The sequence below is a fragment of the Asterias amurensis genome, chromosome 8 (genome assembly GCF_032118995.1).
Source record: "Asterias amurensis chromosome 8, ASM3211899v1".
Classification (NCBI taxonomy): Eukaryota; Metazoa; Echinodermata; class Asteroidea; order Forcipulatida; family Asteriidae; genus Asterias; species Asterias amurensis.
The window spans coordinates 5174203-5195075 of record NC_092655.1 but is presented as its reverse complement, the minus strand read 5'-3'; the positions used below and the strand labels follow the sequence as shown (position 1 = coordinate 5195075).

Genomic DNA, 20873 nt, shown 5'->3' with positions numbered 1-20873 from the left:
CTGGACTCCAAGCTGCCTCGCCAATATAATGGTTAGAAAGTGACTAGTGACATGTGACTTTACAGTCATGTGGTCCCTGTGCTGTATTGAACTGCACAGGTTTAACCAAAACGGAAGTGTCTACTTCTGGGTACTCTTTCTGGGCCAGTTATAGGTTTCAATGCGAAAAGGTGATGTAGTTTAATGAAAGGCTTACTTCAAATGTGACTAATTGTGGGAGATTCTTCACCTGCACTTTTTTGCTTCTTACTGACGAGGTCGACGTTTTTCTTGAGACTGTTATTAGGTTCGATAAGTGGTTAATAAAAGGCGACAATTTAAAGTCGAGACCGGCCTGTCAGTTTCAACCAAAATAGTTAGAAGAGTCTCTGAATGCAGTGTGGATATGCCAGTCGATGCGTAAAAATAGAAAGGTCTTTGACTGCTAAATAGTTGCAGGTGTTCTGAGAACCCTCTCTCGCACACACCCACACCCACCCCTCTCCTCATCCTTTCATCGTCCTTTCTGGAAACACCCAAATTAACCCAGTGAAATAAACCCTAATTTAACTGAAAATGTAACAGGTTTGAAGGCGTAATTGAAATAAATTTATAATATGTCTGCAGCTAGAAAGTTTGTTAACCCATAGAAAGTGTGTTATTTACCCATACCGTCACCTTGCACCACAGAAAGAGAATGTGTTTTCTTTGGTATTTATCACAACCTTTATCGCAATATGCTTCTGTCTTAGTAATGCCATCTTGCGTTTCTCCCAGTCAGCAACCAAAGCAAAGCAGGGGTGTCTTTACACTCGAGGGGCAACTGTTTTCAAAACCTCCAATATGTTGCTGTTTTGCTTTGCTCCATAGGCCTACCCGTTTAAGAGATCCTTCAAAATTTATACATAGTTTGTTAAAATGAACTTCTGCCAATATAATTATACTGGTGTTATTTTAAAGCCCATGATGTTAATTTTGATTCTCTATTCGGTGTCTATAATTCTGACCACACCACTGGTGTGATTTTAACACCCCACAGTGGCCTTTTTATAGTCATAAGTGCCAATAGTCCGAAGGCAACATAGGTCTAGAATGGAAACAGAAATTGCATTGTCACTGTTGAACTTAAACAAAATACGGTTTCGTCGACAACAACGCAAATGGAAGAAAAACAAGATGTCCGCCGCGCTGTAATGATAAAACAATGTCCAAAGGCCGTGTCCGAATTGGCAACTGTGGCTGTTTAGCTTAGTTCTATGCCCCCCCCCCCAATAGTTCAACAAAAATCGGCATTCACATCCCGACCGCCTACTATGGACACGGGTTAACCATGGAGAAAGAGCTTTTAACAAAGTACAATTCGTAACGAAAGAATTTTCGTTCAGTGGGGTTTTAATTCAACTAAAATGAAACCACTTCACATAAATATTATGATACACATAATGACTGAATATTTTTGGGAAACAACAAGAAATTCACATTGAACTTTTAAAATAGGTCAAAATTGTCTCTATTATACGCAGGAAATGTACGAGTTGCGCAGTAAAGTCGAAAAGTATCGTATAGTCAAAGTCTGCTAAGTTAAATGTACATGTGCAATTATTTCTATGGGAAGTTAAACAATTAAAAGCGACAGAAAATGTGTTTTGTTTTACTGGGTACTCTAAAGATTAAATTATAAATTTTAAAGTTTGGACTTCTATAGAAAGTTCACCTGTCTCATACAGCCGGTTTGTCCCCTCTAAAATTCCACAAGAGTGTGCTCTTGTAAACATATATTGGATTTATTGTTTGTTTTGGGGCCATTTGCGTGCAGTTTTGCAGCTGATTTTCAAAAGTTAATTTAACTAAATCTAAAATAACATATTTACATTTTTTATATTTTCAAAGTCCGTCGTAGCAGTCACATTATTGTACTATAATATTGGCTAAAATTGCTGAGAATTTGAATCTAAATATATATATATTAAAAGTGAACGACTGTCAACTATATATTCAGAAAATAAATATTGTTTTTGCTGTTTATTTCGCTCAAGATGGACATCGATATGGCTATAATTGCAACTGTGATCCTGACATTTCGAAAGATAATAAAATATGACGCAATGCAAGAAAGGAGCTTGTCAAAAGCTCAAAGTTTAGCCCACCCAAAATTTGTGTAATATTATTTGTAAGTGCTAGAAAGCATTAAGACATTAACAACACCTTTTTTTTTAAGAAACTGAAAATTGAATTTATTTTTTGGTTAGAGCACTTCCATGTCAGCCTGACATGGCATGTCTCAGAAAAAGTGACTGCATCCGTCCACTGTTTGTTTATCTGATCTTTCCCCCTTTGAAGTTCCGTTTACTTGCATCAGAAAGATGTACACAAACTAAATTGCTCTTTAGTCCCAATGTCGGTACCGCTGTGTATTTAAATAGTTTTTTAAATTTACGAAAAATTTCAAAGAATACCAAACGGTTTAATTAAAATTTCTAAGAAAGCAATCTGAATAAAATACCAAAATTAATGAGGATATCTTCAAAGCTTCTATTAACCTACAATGCAGCGTGATACAGTAAGTAACGTGTCCCAAAGATTATTATCATCCACAAAAATAGGGGTTTGTTTTGTGACCAAACCGAGCCTGTGGCTATAATAATGGTCTGGTGCCCCTATAAAAGTATGGTGTCTTGTGTCTATACGTTGAGCATATTCAGAAATTCACCAAGATTGTCACAACATAAAGGACCGCAACATTGTGTCCGTGAAGGTGTCACACGTGACCATATCACATTGCATTGTGGGTGAAAATTATCAAGAAAGTTCTACCCCCTGTCGGCTTCAAAGTTGAGGGAGTGGTAACTGGGTTCATGGTTGACGCAAGAGGGCGTCCAGAAGCCTCTCTTTGAGTCTGTTTTTGAGGTCTCTCTGTTCTGTATCGGTTTCTCTGCACGCTACGTCTAAAGAGCAGCTTCCTGTATACATAACACAAAGAGAAATTGACAATAGATTAATATTTATCAAAGGTTAGGGGTTGGGCTAAATAGGTTTCTAAAATTATTGTTTTCCCAAGTGCATCTTTTGAAACTTACAAGTCTAAAGTGCATCTTTTGAAACTTAAAGTGAAATTGGGTGATCTTTCAGTTGATATAATTAAACCCAATATTTTGTTTTTCGTTTATACTAAAGCGTGATATTGTATCGCTAAAACAATAGTTCCAGATGAATTCAACCATGGGAACGTTTTGAAACAACCCCGAAAAAGAGAAAACAAATCAGTTGAAATCTAAAAACTAATGTTGAACTGTTTAATCAGTAACAATTTTACTTAAAATCTAGAGCTGGAGGTAAATTCACTAATTTGTAATCACATTTAATTTTAAAGATTGTTTTCTAGCTGCAAACTGGCATACACCCTTTTTACCTCTTCAATTCATGTAGGGGAAAAAATGACTCGTGATAATGAATAAATTAGACTTCAGAACATGATGTAGAAATATTTGTTTAATATATCCAGAGCTCTCTGGGAATTAAAGTAAATCCATAGCATTCTGAATCAATTAAGGAAGGAAATGCTTTACACTAACAATTATTTTAAACGTCCCATGTTGGGATATGATTTATTATATGAGGCAAGCTTCGTATATCTCTAATCAAATAGTCATTTGTTGTTTTAGGGTTATGCCTCGATTATCGACGGGAAATCGTCCTGATCGGACGGCTTTGTAGAACCAATACTCCGCGGTATTTTCACAGCCGAGCACATATTGATTTATAACATAAACTCAGATGACGAGAAGTAATGATTGTGTTGTTTTAAAATATTGTTTAAATCGTAAGGAAAACAATCCATGAGTGGAAAGAAAGAGATGCATAATGGAATAGAAGTATTATGGAGAGGTCTTTGGGAGTTTTCATTTCACCAAATTGACCTTTGAAGAGCAGTTTTGGGTTTAATGTATCTGTATTTTGGCCACTATCCTTTTAGCCGTGGGTGCATTTGGATCGGTTTTGGGTCCCATTTTTCAAAAACTCAAACATTTCATCAAGAGTAGGACTATTGTCTAAAGTTGTAACTGAATAACGGATTGTTTTACACACTTTCCTTGAGATTTTGAATGACAAAAATTCTTTCAAACATGAGCCCTATTTCAGATAAAAGGAAGTCTAGTTGTATTTTATAAATTTATTAGTGAATAAATTTGTATAATACTTGTATTAATTACTCTCTTTTGATTAATCATTATACACAAGCCATAAAATTAGTGACACGCAACACTGATATTCATGTAAATAGAATCACTGAGTGGAAAGTTCAAGGCACTGGACACGTTTGATAATTACTCAGAATATCAGCTTAAAAACTTACTAAGTAACAAGCAACGGAGAGCTGTTGATAGTATAAAACATTGTGAGAAACGACTCACTCTGAAGTAACGTGGTTTGAGATAGGGGTAAATTTTCACTAAACTATTTGAATCTGAGAAAGGCTTCAGGCCTACTGCCCGAAGCCTTTCTTGGGCATCTGAAAGCCCACAAATATGTGCAGCAATCTGTTCTTCTTCTTTTTTGCAACTTCGACGACCAATTGAGACACAATTTTCACAGATTGGTTATTTTTTGTATACATGTTGTTGGGGTACACCAAGTGATACTATAGTCTTTGACAATAATTACTAAATGTGTCCAGTGCCTATTTTTTAAGAAATGAAATAGCCATCTTACTCTCATTGCAACAGAAGCCGTTTGAAACACATTTCCCGTCAGTAATAGATTCACACGTCTCTCCAACAACCTCACACGGTGTGGAGAGCTGACTTTCTTCTCTGCACACGAAGGTTTCTTTTGTCCCGAGAAAACAGCCGAAAGTATTGCCGCAGCATATAGCTGAACCTACACACTGCCCCAAACCACCAGGGCCGCAGGATAGGCACTGCAGGGGAGAGAGGGAGAAAAAAAAAACGACAACTTTTATCATAAGCTCATTGAAGTTAATCGTAAATAAATAGTTCACTTGCAGGTAGTTCCTGTAAAAAAAAAAAAACCTCCAAACGTCCGGGATCAATCTTGGGAAGATCTCCCTCTGAGCACATTACCATGTTTTAAATATGTTTTGGTGGAGTGTTTGCCTTGAAAAACAAACGGTGTGGTCCCGACGTTTCGAACAGCATACTCTGCTCGTCTTCAGGAGAACATTGTTATTGTAATTTTTGATTTTGTTGTCAGTGTCAAGTGTTGTAATTGAATACTTTTTTTGTTACTTAATGTAGTTTATTATTTGATACTGTCGTATACTTGGGTCTTCTTCCTTAATTTATTGAATTAATTACATTTTCAATACTGTTGAAATCTACTTTCTCAAGAACATGATGTTTTTTTCCATAAATTCTGTTAAATTACGTATTTTAAGAAACAGGATCACGCGCGCCTAAAACTCAACACGGTTGGGACCAACTTGGTCCCGGAAGAATCGAATGCGCGATTAATGGATTACTTAAATTTAACTTCAGAAAAGATACAAAGACTTAACCTATTATTATTTGGTTTCTCCTTAACTTCAGGTAAACATGAAATGCAGAGGATGCTTCTTATACGGAAAGATTTTCATCCAAGACAACTATTTAAGGTCAGTGCGTTGGTCATGCCATACAATTGCTTAAATTCTCCTACATTTGATAATAGGACTAAAATTGATGCCATATATTAGTTGCCAACTCCAAAAGCTCACTGTTTTGGTCAATATCAAGAAGAAGTTAAATACTTCTACGGTGTCTTAAATTACACGCAAGGTGGTGTCAGTTTTCTCCAAGTCCAACATCACGAGCAAAGGAAATTAAGTTGACTGAAGAGTCGCAGAGGACACGTTAAGTCGGTTTAGTACCCTCATTCATAATTGAGGTACATTTGGGAAGACTGTGGATGATAGACACTCGATTAATGGGTTGGTGTCTATTTCAGAATCTCCCATCTTACGTCTAGTGTCTGGAGAGTACTATGGTATCCTTTAGTGACGCCACAGACGATGAAATTAAACCAAGATGTCATTCTCAGAGTACGTCTTATGAAAATTAAACATTGTGTAGTCTTGTCTTCATCGTTTTGTACCATGGGAGGGTTGTTCAAAGTCTTATCGAAAGTGTCTGCAGCGAACGGCACATTTATATATCGTACTGTGTGTGGAGTCTCCGTGTCAAAAATCATTATCTAAATTATATTTTATAGAAAGCTTCTTGTCTTTTTGTTTTAAAGAGGAGCAATCGTGCTGATCACAAACACATGTCCCGATGGTGTTGATTGCACAAACAGGTGTAATGATAATATATAAAATATTAAAATGTAACTGCAACATGTATTCAATGCACAATTACGACCGCGGTGAACTCTTCAAGGTTGGTGTGTTTGTACAGCCGTTCGGCTACTTGTAGTATGGAACCACTTATACATTTTGATCGAACGTAAAAACGTATCTTGTCATTAATCATTCACAGCATTTTATTCAATGTGCGTTTTTTTCCAATCGACAAAACCGCCCTACCTGTCGTGTTTTCAAAAACATAATATTATTTTTCGATTCCTCTCCAGTTTAGTCCTGTAAAAACATTTCATATTAAGGGTTGCTTTTAGTTTTACATTCGCGGACTGTAGCTCCCTGCCCTTTCCACTGTTTGCATACCAACGAGTGAAACTCCCATAGGCAAAGCTATTTTCATGGAAAGGTATGAGCCAATACCTGTAATCATTTTGGCCATTATTTATAACACATGAAGGGTGTCAGGTCATTTATCACATAACGTATTAGAATGGATACCTCCCAGTGTTTGTTAAAAGAAAACTGAAGGATAAAATGTAGAAGAATTTTAACTTCGCTAAAGGCGTTGAATATCCAATTAGAAACTGCGGGTAGTCGTCTAGCCCTTGGAGGGCCTCGAAGAAAGTTCAAATAATTCTGATAGAAAGCCAATATTAACACCTTCAAGACGTTTGCTCTGCATCTTTTAAATTTGAAGTTTTATTCATCATTCCATCATCCCCCTTCCCTTCCCCTTCCAACTGAGTGATGATTGGCTGTCCTTGTACACTTGTTCATGGATGATTTTATTTCCTCCCGGTGAAAAATTCGATTTTATTTTCGACGGGGAAGTGGAAGAGAAGTTGACACAATGCTTGGATGGTTTTGACTTTGAAGTCAAATGTATCGAAATAATTGGCGTTCCAACCACTGAGTTATGGAAACTGTATAAATGAACCAGGAGCCCGCCTCTTCTAAAATGCATTATTGTTTTGAATTTTCCAGTAAAATTACCCTTTTTTGACATATCCCCCACAACCACCGTTTTGCACGTACACTTAATTCTTCTTTTCTGCGTTAGAAGGAAATATCTGTACAAGATCGTCTCTGACCTTGTTTTTAGTTGTTGAATTTACTCAAAGCTAGTATAACCACAGACTGATATTATCTTTCAAAACAAAAAGTCCCTTTGTTTTATCTTACTTAGAAAATATATAGCCTTGGCAGTGGTTTTGCGCTTCAACCAGGGAAAATGTAAATTCAAAATAATCTCTGCCAGTGAAACATAAAAAATGTAGTAGCATTAGATTGATTCAACACGCTGATGACATCACTTTCTTTGTTGGTGACAACAAGGAGTTCGTTACTATTGATAACATACTTAGTACCTATTGTAAGGGAAGCGGGTCTAAACTCAATGTAGACAAGTCCAAAGGCATGTGGCTTGGGAAGTGGACGGGTAGAGTCGACAAACCTTGTAACTTCCAATGGTGTGATAAACTTAAAATCCTTGGGATCATATTTGGGAATGATGTCGTACCAAATGACAACTGGGGTCCGAGAATTACAAAAATCCGTAGTACTTTAGATAAATGGTCTAAACGTAATCTCACCTATCATGGCAAGTCTGTTATTGTAAATATTTTGATTGGGCCATGTATTAATTACCTTGGCAGCGTGTTAACCTGTCCCGAGGAAACCGTGAAAAAGATGAATAATATGATCTGGAATTTCTTCTGGGATGGTAAAATCGAAAAAATTAAGAGGGCTACCATCATTGGTCCAAAAGACTCGGGTGGAATGGGTCTTGTTGACATTAACTGCAAATTAATGAGCCTCAAATTAAACTGGCTAGCTCGCTACCCCTTATCTCAAGGGAAATGGAAATATTTTTTTGACTATTGGATTAATAAAGCTAGCGCCAATGATCACTTGGGATGGTATATATTTGCCAATCAGAAAAAAGCTTTGAAAACCACGTCCTTTTATATTGATGTGATCAATGCCTTTGATAAAGCAGGAGGTATTATGGATTGTAAACATTCTAGTGTCTTAGAAACAAGAGAAATGCCTTTGTGGAATAATGTTAGCGTCACCAAGGACAACGTCACTTTTGGTAGTACCTTGCTTAAATCTTTTGGTATTAACAGGATAAAACATATTGTGAAACAGGGTAAACTGATCTCTTTTAAAGAAATTGCTGAAATGTGTGCATTACGTAATATTAATGCCGGTAGAATGCTAGGTCGCCTTAAGCATCATGTGGATTACAACCTAGTTGAAGAAAAAAGAGAAGGTCCAGCTACTCCTTTATGTAATTGGTTAGTCATCAAAGATTATAACGGAGAGGAGTCTGCTCCGATGTATTTAACTAAAGCCAAGACCAACTACGGCAACCTGATTAGGAAAAAAAGTGTCGTTCCTAGAGTTCAACCAATTTGGCAAAATATATTCAGTATTAGTCAAGATCTTGATTGGTCTGCGATATGGATCAGCGATTTTAAGAACTACTTAATGGATCCTGATGATAAACAATTCATGTACAAACTTAGACACAGAATTTTACCTACTAAAGATGTTTTGCTTAAAATTGGTATTGTTAGAGAAGAATCTTGCCCGCTCTGTAATGTAGAAAGAGAAACTCATGAGCATATTTTCATTTACTGTTCTCACACATTGGATGCTTGGATTTTTGTAGAAAGATTGCTTAGCAAATATACAGGTAACAAACATTTTTATTTAAACGACTCTAACAGAATTCTTGGATATGCTCTAAAACCGGTCCAGGCCGTCGTTGTTGCTAAATTGCTTAGGCTGATCTGGAATATTCGATGCAAAAAGGTGTTTAATAGTTATTCAAGACCAGCAGAAATCGACATCATCTCACAGTTAAAGTTATCTTTGAAATATTTTCTTCGAATGGAAAAGAACAGGTTAAAACCAGAATCATTCGAAAATTGCTATACTAGGAACAATGCTTTGTGTTTCACCACTAAGGACGAAGTCAGTTTTAATTACTAATTGCCTGTTTTACCTAGGGCCAAGTTATTTCCTTTGTCCCATATGTATCATGTTTTTCTAATTTTTGTTTTTTGTTGTTGTCAGTATTGTTTTTTCCCGAACCACGTGATTCCCGAGTCACGCTAAATTGTAGATATTTGTATATATAATAGAGGTATTCATTTAACTATTTAATTATTTTGTTTATTGTTAATATTATTGTTATTTTCTGAGCTTCTGTTACTTACTGTGCCTGTTATATATTAGAAGTATTTACTGGAGTGTCTTTTGATAGTGTGTTTATTTGATGTATGCCTTTGCTGATGAATGTTGAATAAACGGAGTAATATAACTCCACATCAAGAAAAAAAAAAAAATGTAGGTTACCGCCTTCAGACCTTGGAAAAAATCAAGGTTAAAACCGAATTTATGAAGTTATAAATTATTTATGTTAAGGTCGTTTTCGTTTGGTTTATCCTTCTGAAGGGTTTTTTATGTTCCTCATATTATGAGGGACATAGATCTTAAAAGTAGTATGTGTAACAGTGAGAAGAGATGGTATCCCTATGATTTATGAAACCTCACATGACTAAAAGCTTTGCAAATTCGGAACAAATAAACATTGTCACTTTCACTATTTCTGAAACGATAAAGTAAGCTCAGTCATTCACCCCGTCGTAGCCCAAAGCCAACCCCTTTGGGTAATTACATTAAAACGCAACATCCAACTCATTTGAGTATAATCTCTAACAGCAACATCTCTATTCCATACAAAACAACAAAGTGTTTTGTTGTATTCCTCCCAAGATGTCTAAAGAAGTCAGAAACACTCAAGCATTATTTGTACGGGTGTGAAGTGACCATGTAGGCGTAAACTCTGAGGATCATTGTAAATCTAATCGAAAACGAGAGCTCATTCTTCCATTATAAAAGTCTTGTGACGTCATTCACCAATGCATGTAGACCCAGATACCCCATGGAACAACTTTAGACTTACGTATCTGACGCTAGGGTAGAATGTGATATTTCATACAACCCTCACCAAGGGCGACGTGCATGTAATCTGTTGTCAGTAAATTTAAATTCGAATTGCATTTTCAAAAAGATACAGAGAAAAGAGAGGAGTAGCCTCTCTTCGTTGGTTAAAGTGCAGTTTTTTCATGTCATCACCGACAATGTTATGAAGATTTAACCACATTGGCCCCCTTGATCAATCATCGTAGTATTTTCTTCCATCAAGTTAAATTCGTCGATATAAAACCTTCATAAGAGTCACTAGAAAGGTGGTAGTGACCGTTTATTAAATTGTATCGACATAAAGTTCGTGCCATCTTTGCAAGGAGTCAAATTGTTTCGCTGCATAACACAAACATACACTTTACAAGCCGTTTATACAAATCGTCGCAAATATCGACGTGAGCAATTTCTGTTCGGTTCAAAATGATACGTCTCCAAAACAATTTATGCCAATTTTATTTTCCAGAAAACTTTTTAATTTGGCTTTTCTCGTGGATGGCGATATTGTCACTTCTATATAGTTGGCAACCTGCACTGGTGTCCTGCATTATTGCAATCGATTGATTTCCCTGTCTTAATGTGTTAACTAGACAATCTCCAAGTTGGCGTGAGAGTGTCTTAGATGACGCGAGCTGGCAAACAGGTCGGGACGGTGTCTTTACGCTGTCAGGTGTACGCAATGAACTCTTGTCTCCCCTTATATCCGCCCCCACTGCACCTGCTTATATCCCGTATCATTGCGTAGACCCCCATGCCCCCTTGAGATCGATAACGATGAAGGTTTGACAATATCTACACTTCCTGCAGGTAATAAACTTCACACTAGTGCTGGTAATAACCTAGAGTGACTTCACCACGGTGTCTTGATTTGTCTATAGCTTTTCAGGTTAGACAATGGAATACTACTTGTTAAGACACTTAAGTAAATTTCTTCCTGAAAAAACATGACCCTGCAGTGGGCTATTCAGTCAATAACTCATTCCTTTATACTTTTTACACGTTAATTTTGATAGGCCAATTAAGTTCAATTTTAATTAAAAGAACATATTCTGTTCGCCACGAAACGTCAATGTTTGCATTCAAAAAGAGTGTTAGAATTAAACAAAATAGTTATATGGCTTGAGCCTTATTATTTTGACCCAGTTAATATCTGCCCCTTCCCGTCTGAGGTTCCATCCTTTTTATGAGAGGGGGGGGGGGGTGATACCCTTTATCCACCTGTATTCCAAGCCGCACCTCAATCGATTACAGATACTGAGATAAACAGCTTGCTTTTAGCCCAATTCAAGCATTACTTGCATTAAATGCCTACGTGACAGCATAAATACCACACCAATATTAGTCATCTTCATTCAGATCCGTGTGCAGTTACTCGCAGTTAGCTGTCGATTGTTTCGCAAATCCGGTTACCGACCATGTTCATCACAAGGGACTTGAAACTCTAACTGGGGAGACTCAAGATAGACCGGAACCAACCAGTCCGGGTATTTGATGAGGAGAATGAAATAGTGTCACCCTGAGACAGTTTTCTGTCACCTTGGCAATTGTGATGTCGTCTTTCTCACCGCTCCTTGGAGGTATTGTCTTGAAGGAGTACGTGTGAATCGTCTTAGAGGAAATGAGCTAAAAACGTACCAAGTGGATTGTTTTGTAGTCTTGGTTCGGTCCGTCTTTTTTAAACGGAGCACTCCAGTTTTATCTCCTTATGTCTTGGGGTTATTTATTGTTTTCTCGCTGAGCCTAAAGTGCACATGAATAGTGTTGAAATGCTCATGGCATTAAATTCTCTCATCAATGATGAAACTAAAAATAAGATCTCGACAAAGCATTTGGTGAGAGTTTTAAGAAAGACCTAATGTCGCAAAAACAATCATGTGTGAGCGGTAGCACTTGACGCGTTAAATAATCATAATCACTCACTACTTCTAAATCATTTTAAAGAAGAGTTGATCTATTTGCAAGTATTCAAGGTGCTGTGTTGACAAGACAGCTGAGTAAACAGAGTCCAGATCTATACATATTTGTCTCTGGTTTTAATTTGTACACGAATCGTAATCCGACCTGTCCGTGTGGTTCAGTGCAGGTTTGACTCAAGAACAAGTTCTCACCCAGCGTCAAATTCTGTCCCTTGCGAGTGAAAGGCAAATAAAGTGACAGCACGGTCAAATATTGCCTCTTCTTTTAATAAAGAAGGACCCCAATGGGACAAAAAGAAGGAATGAAACAGGAAGGCGTTCCAAGAAAGGTTTTAAGATAACTAATTGAGTTGAGTGGATCTGTAAATGAAGACAAATTTATACTATTTTGGAGTGACGCAGGCATGAAACAACATCATGTCTTCCACCACACTGTAAAAACAGTGTTTGGAATTTCAACACATGTCTAAGCCAAGTTTTGTACTCACTTGTTTACAGGATAACCCACAAGTTCGTTAGATTATTGTGTGTGCTTGAATTCTACAAAAAATGTGTCTGACACCTCATTTTGGAACTGTTTGTCCTTTAAACATGTTTAAAAAGTTGGCACACCATTAGTGTTAGAACTCAAAGTTGGTACACCATTTGTGTTAGAACTCAAATTTGGTACACCATTTGTGTTAGAACTCTTAACAGAGTTTACAATGCAGCTTGGATTTTAACCTTAGATTTTGACTGAATTGAAAACTGTTCCCTGAAGTTTTATTCCATAAACAAACAACAATCCTTACATAGAACTGTTGGTTCACAAACGATTTAAACAACCCATGCTTTTCCAATACTAAGTGTATTTCGCTTAAAGAAATTCTAAGATTGAAATAAATGCCAATGCTTTATTGTAAATAATTAGAAGGAAACATTTTACAACATTTATTGAAGACCCGGCAATGCAACAACCTGACCCGGCAATGGCCCGGCAATGAGTTAGTTTGACCCGACAACGAGTCAGCCTGAACCGTTAATGAGTCCATGCAGAATGATTGAACCCGGGTTAGTTTGGACCCGACCCGGGAATGTAATAGTGTAGTCAGAGTTTCAGGCAGTAGGGGTTTTGGGGTTGTTTCAGGGGTGTTTACTCACCTGTCTGATTGTGTTATAACTGGACCTCTTTCCTCCTTCCGGACAGTCTTGAACTAAACATGCTTGACTTTGAACCCACAGTGCGACCAGTACCCCAGTCCACAGCGCCACCATTGACTTCATGCCCATCGTCCACCGGACGGAAGTTCTGTTAAAGAAGAGAGAAAACACTGGTTAGCCTAATGGACACTATCACCGCACCCAAGATGATGTCAAAGGACTGGTAAGTCCACAATATTCTTCCAAGAGTATGAGTGTATTCATATTTCATTTGTTTGTTATTTCCTTGCACGGAGACTGCAACTTTATAAGGGCCAGACAATTTGACTGATTCAAGCATTTTTAGTCAACTCGAACAAACTACAGATGCGTTATTGTTGTTAAGATCTACGCTGCACACACCCGTGCTCATCAGAAAACTTAGTTTTTCAAGCTCTATCATAAAAAGATGAAACAACAACAACAAACACATGGTATTTAACCAGCAAAAGTGTATTAACTGCACAGTACAATCACTCCCTACTAATGGAAATGTCTTTGGTCGATGTTTCCAAAAACATGATGACAACATTTAACAAAGAAAACTCTATAATGGACTTTGGTTAATAGCGTATTCCATCTCCGTAGCTCACGGGTGATGAACCGCTCTCCCCGCAGCAATTTGCAGTCTGAAGAGCCCTTAATCCAATACACATTTTCCCCTGGTTAAAATCTGTCCAGGAGATTCGTACGTCTCGAGTGAATACACTTTTGTTCCCGGATAAATTAGACCGACTATGAGGCAGAATTTGTCAACAATTAGGCTAGTTTGGGTATCCATCTGTCTATGAGTAAGATGAATGACCGTGAAGTGTTGTGAAATAGACCAACACATACTTCAACACCATGGCCTGATTCATCACAAGGGCAATCGTAAAAAATTTTATCTTGCAAGCCTCTAAAATTGTTAGAGCACCTTCAAGGACATGCTTTATTAGTGGCGAATGTTTCAGTTGTGTCAAAATAAGCATTAAGATTGATTAACCTAAGTAGAGCAAGGACGCGGTCTCGCATCTTCAGAAGTATTGGGCATTGTGGCGTTGGAATGCGATTTCCTTTGAAGATGGTTTAAACCTTTGGTGTCTTTACTAGTGGTTACCATAATGGCAAAAACTTGTTAGCTATCGGCTCCAGATGAGGACCTGCAGATGTCATATGACGTCATGACACGGTTTATGTGCCGTTTTTAATGGAAACCGTACAAGTAGATTACCACTTTATTGACCTTGAATAAAGTCATGGTTGTGAATGTTTCCAAATATTTTAATAGAGACTGTTACGTCCCTTCACTGTAAATCAACCGTTATCATGTATTCATCTTGCTCGATTGAATAAATGGGTTGTGTACAATCTCGAAGACACTTGTAAACCCATGATCTATAAAACATCATGAGATTATTTTTAATCCGCTCCGATGTTGACGTCGTGATATCCAATGATGCCTCAAACATATTTCTCTTTACTGTGAACGTCTTCGCGCCGATATTGTGATTTTGTGACTTCATCCAATTTATCTCGGTGAAGCAATCGGGGCGGAAACACCGTTTCACGGCGAGCTTTAACGTCGCCGTCCGGTCCCTTTATAGAAAGACCGCCGTAAGTACTTCTATATAACCATTTGTGGTTAATCCTCCCTCTAGATGCGTTGCGGAATATTACATTAGTTTTGTACCGTGGAAACACACTGATTCATTTTTTATTGCATATGGTTTAATAAATTGTGGCAAGTTGTATATACATTGCACTGTAATCCGTTCCAGACCAACACACTGTGTTATTTACACAGTTTGATTCTAGGCCTGTAAACCAAATTCTGCTCTTGCGGTCTTATGGATATTTTCCCCAAAATCAAGCCCTGTATGCGCGCGTCTTGTAAACATGGCAAATGTGCATAAATGCAAAATGTAGTTTGATGATAAGTTATGACTTGATTGTGACATTATGATAAAGAGGATAAAAGAATAGGTATCGAGGTCTTAAATGGCCGTGTAGATCCGACAGGGTCGTGGCCGTGCGATAAAGGACCAAGCCGATGACGAGGTCCCTTATCGCATCAACGCTTGCCTTCAATTATTTGCTCTTAAGCCGTTTTTCTGTCTTCTTTAAAGGCACTGGAGACTTCTTATTACTCAAAATAATTGTACGCCTAAAAACTTTCTTGGTAACGAGAAAATGTGAGAAACGGCTCCCTCTGAAATTAATACGTAGTTTTTGAAAAGATGAATTTGTTCACTCAAATATTAAAATACCCCAGGCCTGAAGCCTTTATTCGGCATCTGAAGCACATCAATTTGTACAGCAAGGTGTTTTTTGTTTCACTGTTCTTTTGCGAATTCGATGACAAACTGAGTAAAAAATTAGCAGATTTGTTATTTTATGCACATATTGGGATACATCAAGTGAGAATACTGGACTTTTACAATTACGAAAAATGGCGTCAGTGCCTTTAATTACCATCGTATTCAATATCACAATTGTCTCGAACTTGACGGCCTCCCAAATAAAAACAAATTATATGACATATTGATTTGTGACACATCAAAATAGGCTATCAGATTAAAAGATCGATCTGAAATGACTGTAGACAGTGGGGGCCAATTTGTATGTATTGTATTAGTCATACAAACGCACGGATTGTGGAAAACAACGAGACCACCACAAAGTTAAAGTTTAGCTTTTGATTTGCCCCTCTCGACACCTGTCAGCATTTAGCCAAACTATTTTGCAAAATAAATTCTTACTTATAAGAAGATAGGCCTTATTAATATGTATATATAGGATTTGAGGCATTGCATAATGTACTTTACTGTACCAACAAACAATTATGTATACTCGGGTATTCAACTCAGGCGGGATTCGAACCCTTGCATAAGACCTGATGATTTATTTGTGTATATGAAACCACATATAAGTTGGTCTGTCTGTTCGTGAAGTTATTAAGGTGATACAATGTTAAATAAGAAGAAACACGTGATAAATACAGACGTCGTAGTGTACAAATACCCGATAGTCATTCAAATCAGTTATCACCGGAACGACCTCCATCAGATTTATCGTTTAGTTTTACCCCTAAAGGTTGTACAATGAAAACAGGTTGATAATATCCAGTGTAATTGAATGCAGAACTTCACCTGCCAAAGGTCCGACTGGTCAAGCCCCCGAATATTTCGATCTAGCATTGATCACGAAGGATCAGATTGTCCCCTTGTGATGGCACCGAAGCTGTTGAGGTACATGTACAACCCCGGACGAAACGAATCAATAGTGACACTACTCGCAGTTAAATTGATTTAGCCGAGCCGCAGCCGCAGGCGTGAACATTATTGTGCCGCTACCGAACACGATTGAGGAGTTTTTCTAGCTTGCCCAAATAACTTCAGGACGAACGCTTTCGAGAATAATCGCCTGAACAAAAAGCAACAACCTTGATTGATTTATAATCAGTAGAAGAGGTTCCTTGTCACTTCTCATTCGCTTAGAATGGAGACAATTTCAAAACGAGACTCGAGATTCCATGGAACCCAATATTGTTGGAATTGCACTTTTTTAAATCGAACTTTCATCTTTTTCATACCGATTCGAAATAATTACGGAAAGGCGAGGTGTTTGAAATTTCATACACCGAGATGTGTCCGTTTTTTTACATGATTGGTTTTTACCATGCCACCTGATCGGTTTAGTATTTGAAAGGCTGGAGGCAAAGGCGCACGCGCAATAATGACGCGGAATTAATCGTCAAAGGGGGTCATTTAATGTCGAGCCGGCCTTGCTTCGTAATTTTGTTTAACCTCATCACCTTTAAACGCTTTAACTACCTGTATATCAGTAGTACCATTTATCAAATATAGACATAGCTGCATTTATAAAAGTTGGTATAACAGAAAATTATCAACATGGAAATTGACCCTCAAAGTGTATGCGCCCGTCATTTGGCATTCCCGGATCCGCCCTGCTGAATGAAATATTATTAGTAATGCTTTATTTTGGTCTGATGTTTAATTGTTACAATTAGTAACTTTATTATGACGAAATCCATAACGAGTTTATATGATCACTCTCGCAAGCTTTTCCAAACACAACTTGCTTAACACCAGCTTCTTTGCTGGAATCCACACTTTAAGAAATGCAAAATGAAAACCAATTAATTGAATTTGCTATTTCTAAAGGCGATGACATTTTCGTAAATTCTAAGCACTTCACGAGAGACAAGGAGGCTTGCATACTCTAAGATTTTAATCCACAATGTTTTTCAAGAGAGGATCCAATATCCAGTATTGATTGATATGCGGTCTTATATTTCCTCCATCTTCAAATTGCTGGGGATCAGTTGAACCAATACAGATTGTTTGTTTTTGATGCAACAATCTAATTCCAGTAGCTCCTGCAACAATATTCAAGACTGAATTCATAAACTCAGTTGCTTCAGGTTTTCAGATATTTTCATACAAATCACAATATGATTCTTGGGAGGTTGTAGTCCTTATAGAAAGTCAAAGTTAACTCTGGTTTATTATTTAGACTGCGGATCTCGTTGAAAAAACAAAATGTACCCTGCGTAACGATATGTAAATGATAAATCAAGGCTCTTTTTAAAGAATTTCACACGTTTCAGCTTAACGCGCCCTACTTTTAAATAGTTGTTTCAGCTTTGTTTACAATGAAATGTAAAAATGTACCCTTTGTCCGACTCAATTGGAAACCCAGTTTCAGATGATGGATTTATTTTATACGTGAGACGTTAGAAATGTCCAACCTTTTCAAACTGCAGGTTAATTATTTGTTACATTCAAATGGCTTCATTGTAAATCAAAATCCAAAAGACGTCAAGATATAGCTTTCTGTAACGACAATTCTTACACTGCAAAACAATCTCGGAAGAGCAATATTGACTTCTGACTTATGTAACTGTATCTTAACAAAAATGCATTCGAAGTCCGGGTTCGTCAATATACTAAAACCGCTCAAAATTGAAACAACATTAAGTAATTTTCCTCATCTTCAAGTCTTTCTAGTCACTGTCAAATCTACACACTCATTTAAACACAAGTATGGAACGGAAGGGGGGTAAAACTATTGAAGGAAATATCAAAACGCAATTTCAATTATAGTTTTGAAGAACATAATTTAATTTCTACGGACTTTTATTTGGCCGTCAAAGGAAAGCGTCCTTGAATACATAAAGGGATGGAGGCCAGTTTTAAATGGGCACTTTGGCTTATTGAATACTTGAGACATTTAAATGGATGACTGCCTTTGTTCATCCACGTTCGAAGTTGTCCTCGTTTAAAGACACCGAAGTCACAAATAATTGTATTTTGCTTGATTTACTTGAATGTTGGTTATGTAAGCCGGCATGTATCGTCGCGCTCATTTCTTAAAATTTGTATTCTTAGTTCGTTTATCTCCCATGAATTCCAATGAAAGTCACAGAAATAAACTACTTTTTGTAATAGTTTATAGTTCGATGCTGTGTCGACTTTTATAATCAATAATCAACAGTCATCAGAGTGGTATTAGCTCTTTTCGAATGAATAATGCAAAAAACACACAAATTACTTCACTAATTTCCCCTTTGATTTATATACATGTTTGATTTATATACAAGTTTTGATGTTTGATAACATCGAAATAACAATCACAACACTTACAAAAAGAGAGGAAAGATTTGTAGAGAAAATATAATTCAAGGAAAAACTGTAATGACATTTCTTTCTTTACAAGTGAGTTCTTTCCTTGATAAATGAAAATGTATACAAGAGTTCTCTTTTTTAAAATTAAACAACACAACATTGCTTTGAAAGCGTTCCAAAGAAGCATTTTATGAAAGGGAAGTTATGGGAAAACGGCATCAAAAGTTCCTTATAATTCGAAACAGCATGTGACGAATTGTGACGTGAATTCGTCGCTAGAGCCCATTTTCGGCAATGTAATTTAATCCGCGGTAATTCATGAACAGGAATACAACACGCGTTAAGATTTCTCAAACCGACTGGAACTACTATCAGTGCCACCTTTAGTCACAGAAACAAATATTTATTTTAAAACAAATGCAATTGATTGCCTTCACGGTCCCCCCCCCCCATTTATTATATCCATGTGTTTCTAAACCAATCCATGGGGTTCATACAAAACCTACCAAACCTGAACCAAACAAATTAACGTCGATTTAAACTACAATACTCTACCATTTTTATAAACTCTTTTTAAAATTTTATCTTCAAAGTCTTTAACACTCCTTTGTCCGTCTTAAGATAATTAATCAAAAAGTTTGACCTTAAATTATTATTCACAGACCCAGAAAACAAATTTGACCCATTTCACAAATGGAAAGAATATCGTTTAAATTGAACAAAGAAGTTACATTAATATTCCCTCTGAAACCGTACACGCGTTTCTACTAAACAAACCAAGACAAAAACGCCCGTGAATTTTGTTCCACTGTTATAAAATCTCACAAACACACACAAATATGTAATAACGAATATTAGTTAAAGGTGAGGCACTAATAATGATAGCACATGTGTTGGGTTTGGCGTTGATATTTGTACCGTACTCATAAGCTGTGGATTTTTTGTTCCGTAAAACATAACAAGTAAAAAATTAAAGTTGAATTGTGGATTTTCTTACCTGTGGAATATCCTTGGACAACTTTTCTCTTCACAACAGGTTATTCAATAAACGTATCTGAGCCAATTGATGATGAAGTCGTTATCAATCGCGTACTCTCGCAAAAAAAACAGCGATCGTCCCTCAATCTCGTCTGCTGATCGTAGTACTGTGTGTCGGGCATGCACCAATCACCACACGTCATGCCAAACTTCTTATCTTATAGAGCTACCATTGCTACTCACGTGACCACCACCCGTGTCGTTTGATTGGTTGTTATATTATAGTCTGGAGGCGGGTTGCCTTGACGTGGTGTTGTCCATAGGGGTGACGGCATGAGTTGTTTCCTGTGTTTGTTATGGTTCTTTGGATTCCCGCCATCTCTATTCCGGAAGGTCCAGCGTGTCCGCGTCGTAATGACGTTGTTTACTTCAAGTTCATAACTGATTGAATTGGTTTTGGTTCTTCTGATGAAATTAGATTCATTAATGATGGAAGAAGAACTGACACGATGACACTCTCTAAACAAAGATGGTTAATTGCTTTATTAAATGCAAAGAAGAGAAACAAGAAACCAATATTTTGGGGATTCTCCAAAGTTCCTGCGTAGTACTAAAGTCTAACATCACTAAATATATATTTTGATTAGTGAGGACTGCTTAATTATGACAGGAAGGAATCTAATATCTTTGGTGAAACAAACATCTTTCCAAAACAACTTTATTAAACAAGAGATGCATGTTTATTAGAGTAATATATTGTGCGTCCACACATTTTTATTATGATAGTTATTGCATAGTCCCCTTTCTGGTATGACCACGCCATAGCTTTCTCCCTCATCTCAAGACCACTATAAACCTCTATCAAAATAGCAAATTAAATGGATTTCCGTGTAACAATTA

At 37.1% G+C, this 20873-nt stretch overlaps 1 protein-coding gene across 1 annotated transcript; it reads right to left on the bottom strand.

Annotated features, from left to right (window-relative positions):
* Positions 1-1372: 1372 nt before the first annotated feature.
* LOC139941190 (neurophysin 2-like) lies at positions 1373-20151 on the bottom strand. Its single transcript, XM_071937655.1, has 4 exons — positions 19993-20151; positions 13327-13474; positions 4690-4897; positions 1373-2939 (listed from the first exon to the last, which is right to left on the bottom strand). Exons 2-4 carry the CDS (start codon positions 13453-13455, stop codon positions 2833-2835), a joined length of 444 nt encoding a protein of 147 aa, XP_071793756.1. The 5' UTR covers positions 13456-13474; positions 19993-20151; the 3' UTR covers positions 1373-2832.
* Between the last annotated feature and the right edge of the window lie 722 nt (positions 20152-20873).